The 16,075-nt window shown below is 43.8% G+C and overlaps 1 protein-coding gene across 1 annotated transcript in view; it reads left to right on the top strand.

Moving 5' to 3' along the window:
• Positions 1–14,262: 14,262 nt before the first annotated feature.
• Positions 14,263–16,075, top strand: part of mafba (MAF bZIP transcription factor Ba) — a gene marked incomplete at its 3' end in the record, with an annotated part of 4,163 nt that continues 2,350 nt past the window's right edge. Inside the window, exon 1 of the mRNA XM_084069945.1 lies at positions 14,263–16,073. Coding sequence (XP_083926071.1) covers positions 15,026–16,073 — 1,048 coding nt within the window. The 5' untranslated portion in view covers positions 14,263–15,025. The remainder of the gene's footprint in view (positions 16,074–16,075) is intronic.

The following is a 16,075-nucleotide window of genomic DNA, read 5'->3' as shown; positions in this document are numbered from 1 at the left end:
CAACTAAACTTTAGAAACGAACCCAAAACACCACAACCTGCAACTACCAATATTTACAAGCAACTTTACAGAAGAAAAAAAAAAGCTCAAAGTCGCTTATAATAAGCATACATGGCAACACTGGGGGGAGGTCCGACATGCAGGGGCTTTGTAATGTTTATGTGCACGCTGCCCCATGCGTCCCTGTTGCTAGGTTTAACACGCCCTAGATTTATCAGGCAGAGAGAGAGAGAGAGAGAGAGAGAGAGAGAGAGAGAGAGAGAGAGAGAGAGAGAGAGAGAGAGAGAGAGAGGCCCCAGTAGGTGGAAGAAGTGCTCTGATTTTTTACGGCGTAAGAGCTTTCTGTTTATGTTCACTTACATACATTCATAAACGTATATACCTTTATGTACATTTATATTTATCTGTTAACCACTTTAAACCCTATATACTTCTTTGACGGGGGGTCCCAGGTGGTCCACATTTGGAGGGGCCAAGCAGGGACCCTAAATCTCCGTCGTTTTTTTGATACCCTGTTCCTACTACCTTATTTATATTATGTTCTTTTTTAATGTATTTTTATAAATCTGCAAAGTAGCTAAAACCGTCAAATACTTGTGATGGAGTAAAAAAAAAAGTACAATATTTGACTCTGAGACGTGGGGTGGAGTAGAAGTATAAAGTATACAAGAAATTATACTCAAGTAGAATAAAAGTGCATCAAAATCACACTTAAAGCGGCACTATGCCGCTTCAATTGGGATGGTTGTATTTTGTCTCCCTGCTCTTCTATTGAGACATTTAGATTGTGTCAAAGGTCACGTCTCACCTAGACACAGGATCTGACACGAATGTTTACCTGATGGTCAAGATTCAATTTATCCCCTGAGCAAGCAGGCAGGCTCTATTAGCTCAATAGAAGAAAAATAAATGACAGCACTTGTGCAGGAAACCGGGTTCAAATCTTGGGTAGAAGAGGAAAGTTACATAGTGCAGCTTTACAACACTTGAGTAAATACTTTCCATCACTGCCCTATACTCTGTTATCCTCTGTCACTGTTACTCAACGTGGGGGTCTGGGGAGTGGAGGACACCCCCGGGGGGGGGGGGGGGGGGGACCCCCCCATGCAGGGGGTCCTTAGCTAAATGATTGATATATATAGGAACCAAACGGACCCTTATGAGTTTGTAACTCTGAGAGGGAACATTGATTATAAAACCGAATGCAATGGGGGTCCTTGAAAATAAAACGTTGGTGTAACCCCATCCAGTTACACTATGCAATGTGTTTTTATTATGTTGTCACTGCATTTTTAAGAACACAAGGTTGTCTTTTTCGCATCAAAGGAAGCAGGTGGCTTGAAAAGTGGAAATAGTGAATACACCACTAGATGACAACAGGTATAGGCTCTATGCACAGCAGCCATATTGTCACTTCCTTCACAGGTGTTAGCAATGATACTAATGAAGGCTCTGTTCCATTTAGTCTAGCACAGTGGTTTCCACGTAAGGGTCCATTTGGTTCCATTTGTACACTCTCAGAGTTACACACCTGTAAGGGGCCATTTGGAAGCCCATGAGGGTCCCTGGACCCCAACTGTAGACCCACTGGTGTAGCAGAGTGTTTCCAGTGAGCCAACATGCACAATATACACCCTGACTCTGTTTGACCAGAATGGAACAGAGCCTTCATTAGTATCATTGGTAACACCTGTGAATGTCTTCATAATATGGCTGCTGTGAATAGAGCCTATTGTAGGGTACCTGTTGTCAGTGTACTTGCTGTACCCATTGTAAGAGTACCCAGTACCCACAGTATTAACAACGTTAGCTATTACAATCAACAGGTCATTTATATAAACGGGCACCGCCCTACTCGGGAACGATGCAAGTTGGGAATGCTTTTTTTTCTCTCTCTCTCTCTCTCTTCTGGGGATTAAGCCAGTACAGTGCACCCTGACATGTATTTGTCGTTATATACAGTGCAATATAATTAGTCTAGCTGCAACACCCATAGTACTGTCAGTGCAGCCATTGTACCCATTGTCAGAGTACAGAGTGCGGTACCCGCTATACCAGTGGTTCTCAACCTTTTCAGGCCGTGACCCCCAAAATAATCATATTTGAACTGGGGACCCCTTCCCCATTTTGTTTGACTCCACTCCACACGCGTTGCGAGAAGTTGTGAGCTTGTAGATCTGCTATTTTCACAATATTTGCCTCTTTCTTATATTATTTGACAATTTGGCCAATGTTTTATAGTATAGTTTGTTGATTACTTTTGATGCAGTAATGGTCTTTTTCTTTTCTTTAATTTGTTTTTGTTTTTTCAGGTTAAAGACATTAAAAATGTCTTAAAAGTCCATAAATTGTCTCTTCGCTGTCATCTGGGGATGATGAAATCATCCCCAGATGACAGACAGACAGACAGACAGACAGAGAGAGATTCAGTGATTCATATAGATAAATTCCTCAGTGGTAATTTCATTCGTACAAATGGAACCAAAAGGACCCTTAAGGGTCCATTTGGTTCCTAACTATCAATCATGTTGCTGGTGGGGACCACCTGGAATCCCCCTCAAGGACCCCTGAGGGTCCCCAGGACCCCACGTTGAGAAGCACTGCTCTGTGTCATTGAATATATGACATAAGAGGCCGACTATGAGGAGAAAGAAAGGCATCACCAATGGTGGTGGTGGTGTGGGGGGGGTCACATTTGTGTGTATAATGACCATGCAAAGCAGAGACACAAATGGCCGATGTTGAGTGGGGCAATAATGATAAAATAATAACAATAATAATAGAGAGAGGGGAGGATGAGGAGGAGGAGAGTATAGTAAACGGGGAGAATATGAGAAAGAGAGATCGGGTTGGAGAGCGAGAGAAAAGGGCGGTATAGAAGAAATAGGTTAAAGAAAAAAGGGGGGGGATGAAACGAACGAGTGAAGAAAGAAGGAAAAGAGGCAAAGAGAGAGAAAGCACAGAGAGAGAGAGAGAGAGAGAGAGAGAGAGAGAGAGAGAGAGAGAGAGAGAGAGAGAGGGAGCCTAGCTGCGAACGAACGAGAGACCCAAATGGCTGCTAAAAATCATTAATCTTGTGGGGATCTGTGTCAGCGGCGCGGCGGCGACACAAAGAGCTCTCGGAGCAGCGCGGAGAGCAGCTCAGTGACCCGAGCCCAATTGGCTGAGAAAGGCCCACCAGGCTTTAATAGACTTTTGCTGATCCGACACTTGTTTGCTGGGGGCCACAAAGAGGCGATGGCTGGGGCTGACAGGGGCCTGCAGGCCCGGGGGCTCCCCTCCTGGCTCCATGATAAATGACCCAGGGTGGGCTAGGGTTGCAGGGTCCAGGGCCAAGAGGAGAGAGGGGTGAGAGAGAGAGAGAGAGGAGAGGCAGGGAGGTCACCCAGCAAGGGGAGGAGGAGGAGGAGGAGGTGGAAGACCAAAGCAGGGAGGGAGGGAGGGAGAGAGAGAGAGAGAGAGAGAGAGAGAGAGAGAGAGAGAGAGAGAGAGAGAGAGAGAGAGAGAGAGAGAGAGAGAGAGAGAGAGAGAGAGAGAGAGAGAGAGAGAGAGAGAGAGAGAGAGAGAGAGAGAGAGAGAGAGGAGCTATGTACACTTTCTGGGAAGTACAGCGAAGGAATGAAGGCGGGTGGAGGGGAGAGATGCTGTGATAACAGCCTTCCCTCTTTTGTCTTTCTTTCTTTCTTTCTTTTTTAGATCTGTGCTGAACGACAACAGGTGGGGGAGGGTGGGAGGAGGCCGGAGAGGAGAGGAGATAAGAGGAGAGGAGAGGAGAGGAGAGGAGAGGAGAGGAGAGGAGAGGAGAGGAGAGGAGAGGAGAGGAAAGGAGAGAAGAGACTGCATAGGAACTCTTGGAGCTCAGCCCCCAGGATCAGCATTTAAAAAGACAGAAAATGGCCCGGATTGCTGGCATTGCGGTCTGGGCACCTAGGCTGCAATGCAAGCCTGAAAGTGTGTTGCGGGTTCGAATCCCGATCCCTACGACCTTTGCTGTGTGTCACTCCCCATCTCTCTCTCCCCATTTCCTGTCAAATTACTACACTATCAATAAAGGCAGATAAAGATTAAAAAAAAGGGGGGGAAGAAAAATATACAGACAAGACAGAAAGAACATAGCCTACATACAATACTCTTTACAAAGAGGAGAGGAGAGGAGAGGAGAGGAGAGGAGAGGAGAGGCTTAATTTACCATTTGCACGAATGCATAGGAACTCTTGGAGCTCAGCTCCCAGGGTCAGCATTTGAAGGGATAGTTCACCCCCAACATTCAAGGCTTCATGGGGTGTGTAATTGATAGAAAATAAATCATCTTTTGGGTGACCTATCCCTTTAAAAAGACAGAAAATACAGACAAGACAGAAATAACATACACCCTACAATACTCTTTAAAAAGACAATTAGAGAAGAGAAGAGAAGAGAAGAGGATTTAGAGCCGCCTATACAGATAAAAGTCGAAGTAAAACTGCATGGTCGGCTCTCGTCCCTAAAAAGAAGTGCCCGTCCCGTGCAGTGGGTGCACCGCCGCCCACGAGCCTCCAGATCAATCATGCCCACACACTCACCCTGGCATACGTGACCTGTGGGGTCAGGCGTGCGTGCATGCAGCGTGCACGGCCGGGCCAGCCTCTCTGGAGCTCGCTGATGGACAATTAGTAGAACATTATGTTATCGAACCACCTCTAACATCATAAGCCTTCGCATGTCAAATCCCTGGGCAAGCAAACACACTGCAGACAAACCCTCTGAGATGTTACACAGAGGCATCGCGGATGGGATGGATGGCCATTACAAAGCCCTTTCTTTATGCTCTGTGGCTTAATCCGTTCAATCCGGGAACGCATCTGTGTCATTTTAGATTTCTTTGGCCAACGAGTGCCATGCTATGAGCTTGTATAGATCTGCTATTTTTGAAATATCTTGAAAGTTTGTGCAAATCTACAAATGTCTTCTAAATCCTAACAGTTTTTTGAAAAAACTTATGTTGCTATATCAGTGGTGCTTCAATTTTTCCATGTCAAGGACATCCAAAATGATATGTATTTGGCCGCGGACCCCTATCTCAAAATATGTTGTTTCAGGGACCCCCTCGGAGTTAAAAATGTTTGCTTTAAAACAGATATTTATATATATATATGTATTCAAAGTTTTGCACACATTTTCAGGATTTTTCAAAAATAGCAGATCTACAAGCTCATAGCCAGGCACTGAGTGCCGCGCTATGAGCTTGTAGATCTGCTATTTTTGAATAGCCAAAGACATCTAAAATGACAGAGATGCGTTCCCGGTCTTAATGGCTTAATAACAAACTGTGCATACTAGATGACGGTACTTTCCTAGAATATAACATGGGGGCGGAATTTTCATATGAGCCAGTGATATGGTGTCCCTCTCTCTCTCTCCCATGTGTGCATGATTAGACCAGGCCGTGAACTACAGAGCATGGTTTTGAATGTTGACATTTTGATGTCAGCTCTCATTTAAAGAAAGGAGATGATTTGGTTTTGCTCGGGGTCGGCTTAAATGCCTCCATTGTAGTTCTGAATTGGCAGTGGTGGAAAGTAACTAAGTACATGTACTCAAGACTGTACTTAAGTACAATTTAAAGTATTTGTACTTTACTTTATTTCCAATTTCCAATACTTTTACGTCTACTCCACTACATCTCAGAGGCAAATATTGTACTTTTACTCCAGTACGATGATTTGAAAACTTGAATTACTAGTTACTTTGCAGATATAAATCATTATATCATAAACCGTACATTAACCACTTTAGCCCTAGTTTATACCATGCTATTTTAAAAATAGCCGATCTACAAGCTCACAACGCGTTATGAGCTTGTAGATCTGCTATTTTCAAACATTTTAGTACTTTTACTTTTGGTACTTAAAGTATATTTTGATGCCAATACTTTTGTACTTTTACATTTTCAACACAGGCCTTTAGCTTGTAACAGAGTATTTCTACCATCACTGCTGAATTTGTATGATGCTCTTCGCTTTTTTTCTCCTTTCGTGTCTGGTCTATAGACAAGAAACATATGTCCATCTGATAATATATACAGTATATAGGGTGTATAATGGGATGTCATTTGTATCAAAGTTGTTGACAAGAAAACCAGTGCCCCTAAACGTGTTGGACTTATTGTCAAATCTATATCAATATTTGATATGACTTGAGCCAAAGTACATGCTGCTTCTCCAAAATGGCAGGGGCTAGTTATTGGTTTTCCAAACAAGCATGATTTAAATTATGGTTATGGTCAGAGAAATATTATCTGTAATTATGTTATGTCGCTGTGACATTCTGGTTCTTGTGGTGTCGCCTATATTGTGTGGTGGATGCTGCTGGTTCATGTTAAAATCCAAGCCTCATGTATAGCTATAAAGCCCTGCAGAAAAAAAGGGGCCAAGTTGGAAGGAGGCCAAACAAAATGTAACATGGTAAAGTAATTTACATTAATGAAATGACCACAACAAAAGGCTGATTTATTATTCTTTTTTTTCTCTCTCTCTCTCTCTCTCTCTCTTCTGGGGATTAAGCCAGTACAGTTGCACACTGACATTTATTTGTCGTTATATTTACAGCATGTCAATCACAGACATCTAATCTCAGAAAAGGCCTACAATTATGCCTTGGCCCATGCTATCATATAATTTTACACAGAACATTCTCTCATTCTCTCTCTCTCACGCACGCACACACACACACTCTTTAAACTAGCTGAACCTTAAACCTGTCTCTCACACACACACGCGCACACACACACACACACACACACACACACACACACACACACACACACACACACACACACACACACACACACACACACACACACACACACACACACACACACACACACACACACACACACACTCTCTCTCTCTCTCTCTTTAAACTAGTTGAACCTTAAACCTGTCTCTGAGTGACAGACACACACACACACACACACACACACACACACACACACACACACACACACACACACACACACACACACACACACACACACACACACACACAAACACACACATTTAACTAACTGAACCTTAATCCTGTCTCTGAGTGGGAGCCAGAAACAGCCCTAGGTGTCATGATGCACCTCAAACTGTTGGCAATAAATAAATACGCCACCAGAGGCGCCCTGTCACAAGAAATAACCAGTGTTTTTCATCATATGAACACAACTGTGTTCAGCATCATCAGCCAAAAACGAGTGGTTCTCAAACATTTTCATGTCAAGGACCCTCTTATTAATATACATTTGTAGACCCTACGTTCTGATACAAATATGTTGTGCCAGAGACCCGTTATTTCCTAAATGTTCACCTTTTCTCAAGATTTTACTTTGAAAATAGCAGATCTATAAGCTCACAACTCTTGCATCAGCTTGTAGATTGGCTATTTTCAAATAGCCAATGTATATAGGGTTAGACATAACCGCACTGATAAACCTAATGATGAATTTTGTAGCTAAAAAAACACTTTGCAACGGGTAGGGGAGAAAACGTTTGTTAAGGATTAACACTTGATGTCCACCGTTAAATCAATAGTTTTTCATATTTATGAGGATTGGCCTAATTTGCACTTACCTTGTTCTTTTCATGAAAGAGTTCTCAGTCAATTATGCCTGACGGGCATGATCAGTGGGGGAAAAAGTAGGCTACTCACATTTTTTACTTAAGTAAAAGTATCCAATACTGCAATGTAGAAATTCTCTGGACAAATTAAAGTCCGGAATTCTAAATGTGTAGGCCTACTTGAGTGAAAGTATACAAGTATTGGTATCAAAATGTACTTAAAGTACCAAAAGTAGAAGTACTCCTTATGCAGAATGTCCCATTTCACAAGTGTACAAATGTAGCCTATGAAATGAATACAAATCTTTTGAAAACAGCAGATCTACAAGCTCACAATGCATTGCACCGCTATGCATTGTGAGCTTGTAGATCGGCTATTTTCAAATGGCCGCAATGTATATAGTAGCCTATATAATGTACATGTATATAATGTACATTTTCCTCCTCTGAGATGTAGCATGTAGTGGAGTAGAAGTAAAAGTACAGAAAATTGGAAATGCTCCAGTAAAGTGAAAACACCTCAAAATTGTACTTTAAGTACTGTACTTGAGTAAATGTACCTAGTTACTTTACACCACTGGTCCTCGGCCTGTGTAGTAGCTTCACACAGAAGACATGCCTTAATAATACATGATGTTCTCCCTGAGACAATCAATCAGTCTGCAGTAAACAAGAATTCCTCAGTTAAACTTGAATAGTAAATGGACGACGTTAGATTGTAATATAATTAGGGCCGTCGTCGCCGATATATTCAGCACAAAATCAATCCAATTAAATGGCATATTTCACACATGGCCATGATGTGTCCTTATCACATCGAATTATTTCAAACAGAAACGCCACCATGCATAATATATTAGTCAATATTAGTGAATGTTGTTGTGTTATTTTTCATGTTATGTTGATTAATTGAATACATAGGACCCCAATGGAAACAAGCTGTTTTGCATTTCTGGCTAATAAAATATTCAATCAATCAATCAATCAATCAATCAATTCATTAATAGCCTATACATTTGTCAGTGATTCACTGAATGGAGCATGATGTGCAAAAATATAAAAAACATTTCAGTGTTTGTTTTTTGTTTAGTTCTTTACAACTGATTAGCTCATCTATCTAAGTGACTGCACAGTCTGACCTGTCAATTAATCAATGATGCTGATAATTAATAACGGGAACTTTTCTATAGGTTATTCTATTATTTAGAATAACCTAAAATGCCTTAAATCAATAGAATTTAAAAAATAAGAAAACAATGATATCTGGTTTTGTTTAGAGAGAGGAGAATCACATCCACGCGTTTTTATGTTGCATTGCACTGAAATAATGATAGAAAACAGCTTTTATTCAAATTAATTTCTTATTGTCATAAGAAGGGCAGAACAATGCCAACTTTTTTCCAGTTTTATACACATACAGGGGTGTAAAGTAACTAAGTGCATTTACTCAAGTACTGTACTTAAGTAGGCTATAGGCTACAATTTATAGACACTTTTACTTGACTTGAGTATTTCCATTTTCCAATACTTTTACTTCTACTCCACTACGCCTCATAGGTAAATATTGTAGCTACTTTTACTCGATATGAAAACTTTAGTTAGGCTACTAGTTACTTTGTAGATGTTGATTATTATTACAAAACATACTACACTTCAGCCCCCCTACATTTCGGCAATTTGAAAAAAGCCGATCTACAAGCTCACAATGCTTCCGATGCAATGCATTGTGAGCTTGTAGATCTGCTATATTCAAAAAAACGTTTTTTTCAAATACATTTTATACATTTGAAAACTTGTGAAATGGGACAGTCTGCATAATGAGTACTTTCTACTTTTGGTACTTTAAGTGCATTTTGATACCAATACTTTTGTACTTCTACTCAAGTACATTTAAACATTCCGGACGTTTACTTGTAACAGCGTAGTGCTACATTGCAGTTTTGATACTTTTACTTATAAGTAAAAAATGTGAGTACTTTTCCCACCACTGTAGACACACACGCACAGAGAGAGACAGGTGCAGCCATAACGCATGTGCTCTCCTTTCAGGACTTGCGTCACCCTATAGTGACTCGAGGCTCTCCGTGCATGCGTAAAGCTCAACACAGCAGCAACAACACTATGATGAAGGCACTGTCTTTCAGTCCACATCTAACTCTTCCTCACACAGTATAGTGGCCTTACAAGTACAGATTGACACAACCTACTAACACAGCTACCCCCCTACCCACCCCTGTGCACTTTGATAAATGGTCTAGGGGCTGATTTAGGAACTTACACATTCTCTATAATCTTTATAAACTGGACCCAAGTTGGCTCTGTACTTGGCCTATAATATATGCACCAAAAGTCTCTTCACCAAAACAAATAGCGCATCTACAAGCTCACAATGCTAAGCCCCCCCCCCCCCCCCCCTTCCCTTCCCATCCCAGAATAGCCTATATGGATGCTGCCTGCGGGGTTCAAGTGGTTATAGGTTATCATTACGCATGCAAAGTTGTCAAAACGGTCAAATATAAGATCACCTGGTTTACCTCGGAATGTGTGGGTGACAGACAGGGTCTGATTCTCAATGAAACAAACAAAACAAAACAAAAAAACATCTTTCACTTCAATGCCAGACTTCCAAGACAAGACGACGCATGAGTTAACCGCGAGCTCCGTGCATCATTGGCTATTTGAAAATAGCCGATCTACAAGCTCACAACGCCTCACGATGCCTCACGATGCAAGGCGTTGCGAGCTTGTAGATCTGCTATTTTCTATGAAAAAAATCTTGGAAGAAAAAAAAGAATATTTTTTTATGCATGGTGTCTGTACCATGCATGCAACCCCCCCGGCCTTCAGATTCAGAACACCCTGAGCGCACACATGCAAGGATAAAGGTCCTCCGGTTCAGGATATAGCCTATAAATCCAGTCCCTGTGAGGGGAGTGTGCATCTCTTCCTTTTTAGCCCCACCACCACTACCACCGTATAGGCCTCCTTTATATGGCCTGGAGCCTGGACCCGGAGTTGGCTCTGTAGGCTACTTGGCCTATATGCACCAAAAAATCTCTTCTCCAAAAATAGCCGATCTACAAGCTCACACAATAGGCTACTAATAATGTTCCCCCCAGACTAGCCGGGTCCTATAGCTGGCTCCCGGTAGCAGGTGGCCTGCAACCGGAATGCATCCGCCGGCGAGGTGTATAGTCGGAGCTGTGGAGAAGCCAGTTAGTTGTCTCTCGCCACTCTACTGGGTCGGTCGGTGCGCCACGGCGCGCAGCACCTTGTCAACTGTTAAATGTAACATTCTAAAAGGTGATTTTATTTCTTGTTATTCATTCCTAAAATCCGTAGGATGGGAAACTCTCATTAGGTGGGTGGGGTGGGGGGGGCGAATAAGCAAACATCAACACTTTTTTTTCGCTGTCCATAAGCACCATGGATTCACTTAATAGATCATTAACCACCGATATGGTGCTGACATGGACGCTTTTTTTTTTTTTTTTACATCTCGTCTCTCCATTACAGCCCCGTTATTACCGAAGGGGGAGAGCCGTCGGCGTGATGCAGGCCTGCCTGGATCTATTAGACGGGCGGACTCCCAGGCTATATTAGAGAGCATTACATCCTAATGGGGGCTGTGCTGCCGTTGGGTCGGCCTGCAGAGAGAAAAGGCGTTTCACACATCAGCTCGGCACGGCACTGCACGGCACGGCTTGTTTATTATAGGGCTGCGTTTGAAGTTGGGGAGTTCAAGGTTTGAAAAGGTTGTCTGCAGGTAAAGGAACCAGGAATATTCTTGTTAATTAATAATTAATGTTCATCGCGTATAGGCTACTGCAGGGGTGGTACAAGGTAGTGTGGACACTCTAAAATGTGCTAAAGTTGGTCATTTAGACCTGGAATCTTTCGATGTCTTGTTTAGGTTATAAATATGTAATCTAAATGTCTTGCCACTAATTATTGTACAGTTAATGTGCGTAACGCACATGGTATGATCGGAGGCTATACACGAATTATATCTGTTATCATGAATGTATTTTTGTTTTAACTATAATGTATGAGGTGCAAAAGCAAGACTAATGACAATAATCATTATAATGTAAAACGCGGAGATATGACTATAATTGTAAATTCAATTATGCTATTTTTATATAGGCTTATATTTATATGTAATGTATTAATATTATTTACTTTGAATTGTTTTGATACAGTTACTGACATGTAATTGCCATCAGATAATTGGGAGACACGCAGATATAATGTTTATAGTGAGCAGTTTATTTCAATTTTGACAGTTAATATTGCACATTTCTTCACTTCATGAGCTAACTTCATGAATAGCCTAGATTCTTAAATGATATCCAGTCCTTTAAAATAGCCTACAATAAAAGATCAGGTAAGATGTTAAAACTTGATCAATAAACTGCACGAATATTTTTGGAGCTCTATACGATTCAAACTCAATCAGTTGATGAACAACAACATCGCACAAACCAGATGAATTAACAAATTAAACAAGCAATGAGACCTTGATTATCGGCTCTCGTCTTTGGCGCCCGTTCCTCTCTCCCCACACACACACACACACACACACACACACACACACACACACACACACACACACACACACACACACACACACACACACACACACACACACACACACACACACACACACACACACACACACACACACACACACACACACACACACACACACACACACAGGCTGATCAATACTCTCTGCTCACGTTTGTACTCAACCGAGGATATGAAGTGGAAACGAAATGATAATCGAATCGATCCCTCAATTCTACTCATTTACAAGCAAGTCTCCTCTTTGCAGGACGGGACGGGGCCCATTCACTCAGACTAACTTGTATAGTCAACACTTAAAATAGAATAAATACCAAATCAATGGCAGCCATACATCTTATATAGTCTATAAATGCTACATGTAAGGCTACACAACATGAATGAAATGTTTACATGTAGCCAATTTATCAGACCTCAACCATATAAGGCTCAATTGATTGATTGATTGATTGATTGATTGATTGATTGATTGATTGAATACTTTATTAACAGTTTGACAAAAAAAGCACAGATAAGGATGCTAAAAGGATTAAACCCAAGAAAGCACTATATGGCTTGTTTCCATTGGGGTCCTGTGTATTCAATTCATCAGTAGCGTATCGCTTTAGGGCCTATTTGTGCAATCGGACTACATTACTTGGGGATGAAGTGATCAATTAAAGTGATGATAAAAGAAGATCAACCTGCAAAGCGACAACCAAAGGTCTAAAGAAGCAGCGTGGATCTTATGATGGTGTTTTAGTTGCGCTGCTTGGCCACGTAGGGGCAGCCTTGAGCCTTAGGTTCGAAACATTCCTGCACTGTTTTGGCTTCCGAACCTAATACAAGCTGTTGGAAGCCTTTAGATCAAGTGGTTCTCAAACTTTTTTCATGTCAAGGACCCCAAATTGATATGTATTTGGCCATGGACCCCCATGGGTTAAAAGAAAAGAAAAATAAATACAAATAAAAAATAGCAGATGTACAAGCTTGCAGCAAGGCACGAAATTACGTGCTGTGAGCTTGTAGATCTGCTATTTTTGAATAGTGAATATAGTGGTCAAAATGATTGTGATCTATACCAACACATTTTACTGGGGACCTCCCCCCCCACCCCCCAGGACCCCTGTGGGAAAAACGGCAAGGGCTGTAATCCACTTCTATTAGTCTGAAGCACAAAAGTGTCTATGGATGTGACAGCCATGCTCCTCTGCCAGGAGTCGAGGTGTGATCTAACCGTTTTTAATGATGACTTTTAGAACACTCATTCATATAAAAGAGTCTTCATGGTGACATAAGTCAGTTGGAAATAATACACAGTATAGATCATAACACATCTTGCCATTAGCTTAAATACTTTTAGGTGGAAAAGACAAACCACAAACGACTTGGACGTTTATTATAGGCTGATCATTCTCCTCTCAACCAACATTTGATATTTTCAATGATTGGTGGATGTGCTATATGGCCCATATTGTACATTTCTGTTGATTCAATCTACTTTGTAGATTGAGTAGCCAACTGGTTACAAATACACATTAATTAAATAGTTTAGAATGTCTGGTTATAGCCTATAACTGGTAATGTGCAATTACCAACTTAACCTTTTCTCCGATGAATGTCGGTAATAACATATGGATTACACTTTGGCATAATAAATGAGTTACTACACACAGCCACACGCACGCGCGCACACACACACACACACACACACACACACACACACACACACACACACACACACACACACACACACACACACACACACACACACACACACACACACACACACACACACACACACACACACACACACACACACACGTCCCCCCCCCCTCCCACCCCTGTGTGCTTTTAGGGGGGAGTCAGTCAGCTGACTGTCTGTATAGCTGTCAACCATGAGAGCCCCACATGCACCTCCCTCCCTCCCTCCTCTCCCCTCCTCTCCCTCTCCCTCTCCTCTCCTCCTCTCCCGTCTCTCGTCCTCCTCCAGCTCGTATACCCTGCTCCCATTGGACGGCGGGCCCGTTGGAACCTGCCCTTCCAGCGCGACGTCACCGCGCGCTATAAGGATAAAGCCGTTGGCTGGGTCTGAGCGCAGTCTGCTGGATACTAGCGAGAGAAGAGTCGCGAGGCGAGCCTTAAACCTCTGCGGTGCAGAGCTGGTTAAGCTGCTTCTCAGCGATCATATCAGACGCCCTTATATATTACTCCTGCTTTTATATTATTATTATATATGCGCGCTCCTCCCGCTGTTCTTTTCCTGGCGAAAAACGGACTTACAATACAAACAGAAGAAGTTGATCCGAGCTGGGACTGGTGCCCGCTTCAACGTTATATCTACGTGGTATTATTGCTTTTCCTTTTTTTTAATTTATGTTGTTTTCTTGTGCTGTGATCCTGTGAATACACACTTCTACTGAAAGGACTGAGATTTTTTTTTTTTACTTTTTGCACTGAGACGCATTGCTTTTTCTACCTCCTCCACTCACTGGTGTGTGCGTGTGTGTGCGTGTGTGTGTGTGCCAGATTACAGCCCAGCAGAAGTAAGTAGGCTAAATGACGCAAATTCCGATGTCGTTTGCAGCGCATTAAGTCTGAAAGTTTTTCTCCACTTTTTTCGTCGTTTTTCCCCTTTTTTTTCTTCCCCTGGCTTCTACCGATCGACTCGGTGTTTAATGCTCCAGGCAGCGACCCAGTGATCTGGAGGATTCAAACAGAACTATATTGCATGAGACAAGAGACAAGAGAGGAGAGAGACGAGGAGGCGCTGATTAACAAATCAGTTTTTTTTTTTTTTTGCTACGCTGGCACAAAACGCACCTTTTGCGTATTAGATCTGCAAAAGGGGGGTCCGCTGCGGCGATCAGAGCGACATGAGCGCAGACATGAACATGGGTCCGGAGCTCCCCAACAGCCCGCTGGCTCTGGAATACGTCAACGACTTTGACCTGATGAAGTTCGACGTGAAGAAGGAAGGCCTGGCCGGCCTGGAGCGGGGCGCCGGCGGCGGCGTGCAGCGCCAGTGCAACCGGCTGCAGCCCCAGCACCAAGGGTCAGTGTCCTCCACGCCCATCAGCACCCCGTGCAGCTCGGTGCCCTCCTCGCCCTCCAGCTTCAGCCCCACGGAGCAGAAGAACCACCTGGAGGAGCTCTACTGGATGCCCAACGGCGGCTACCACCACAACAGCCACCACCAGCAGCAGATGGACCCGCAGACCCTCAGCCTGACCCCGGAGGACGCGGTGGACGCGCTGATCGGCGCCCAGCAGCACGGAGGAGGAGGGGGCCACCCGCACCAACAGCAGCAGCTGCAGGCGGCGGGCGGCGGCTTCGAGGGCTACAACAGGCCGCCGTCGCATCACCATCACAGCCACCACCAGCAGCAGCACCACCACCCGTACGCCGGCGGCATCCCGCACCACCCCGACGAGCTGGGCACCCACCCGGGCCACCCGCACACCCAGCACCACCACAGCCACCATCACGGCGGAGGGGACCTCGACGACGACAGCCCGGGCCCCATCTCCCCGGAGATGGACCACCAGCCGCTGCACCACCACCGCCACCACTACTCGTCGGGGGGCCACCACAGCGGCTCCGGCAACGTGGAGGACCGCTTCTCCGACGACCAGCTGGTGTCCATGTCGGTGCGGGAGCTCAACCGGCACCTGCGCGGCTTCACCAAGGACGAGGTGATCCGCCTGAAGCAGAAGCGGCGGACGCTGAAGAACCGCGGCTACGCGCAGTCGTGCCGCTACAAGCGCGTGCAGCAGAAGCACGTGCTGGAGAACGAGAAGACGCACCTCATCGCGCAGGTGGAGCAGCTCAAGCAGGAGATCGGCCGGCTGGCGCGCGAGCGCGACGCCTACAAACTCAAGTGCGAGAAGCTGCAGACGGGGGGCGGCGGCGGCAACGGCGGCAGC

Source organism: Gymnoscopelus microlampas, assembly GCF_963454915.1.
Source record: "Gymnoscopelus microlampas genome assembly, chromosome: 10".
In the NCBI taxonomy this organism is placed as follows: Eukaryota; Metazoa; Chordata; class Actinopteri; order Myctophiformes; family Myctophidae; genus Gymnoscopelus; species Gymnoscopelus microlampas.
Note: the sequence above shows the minus strand (reverse complement) of the source record. Positions and strands in the feature narration are given on the sequence as shown.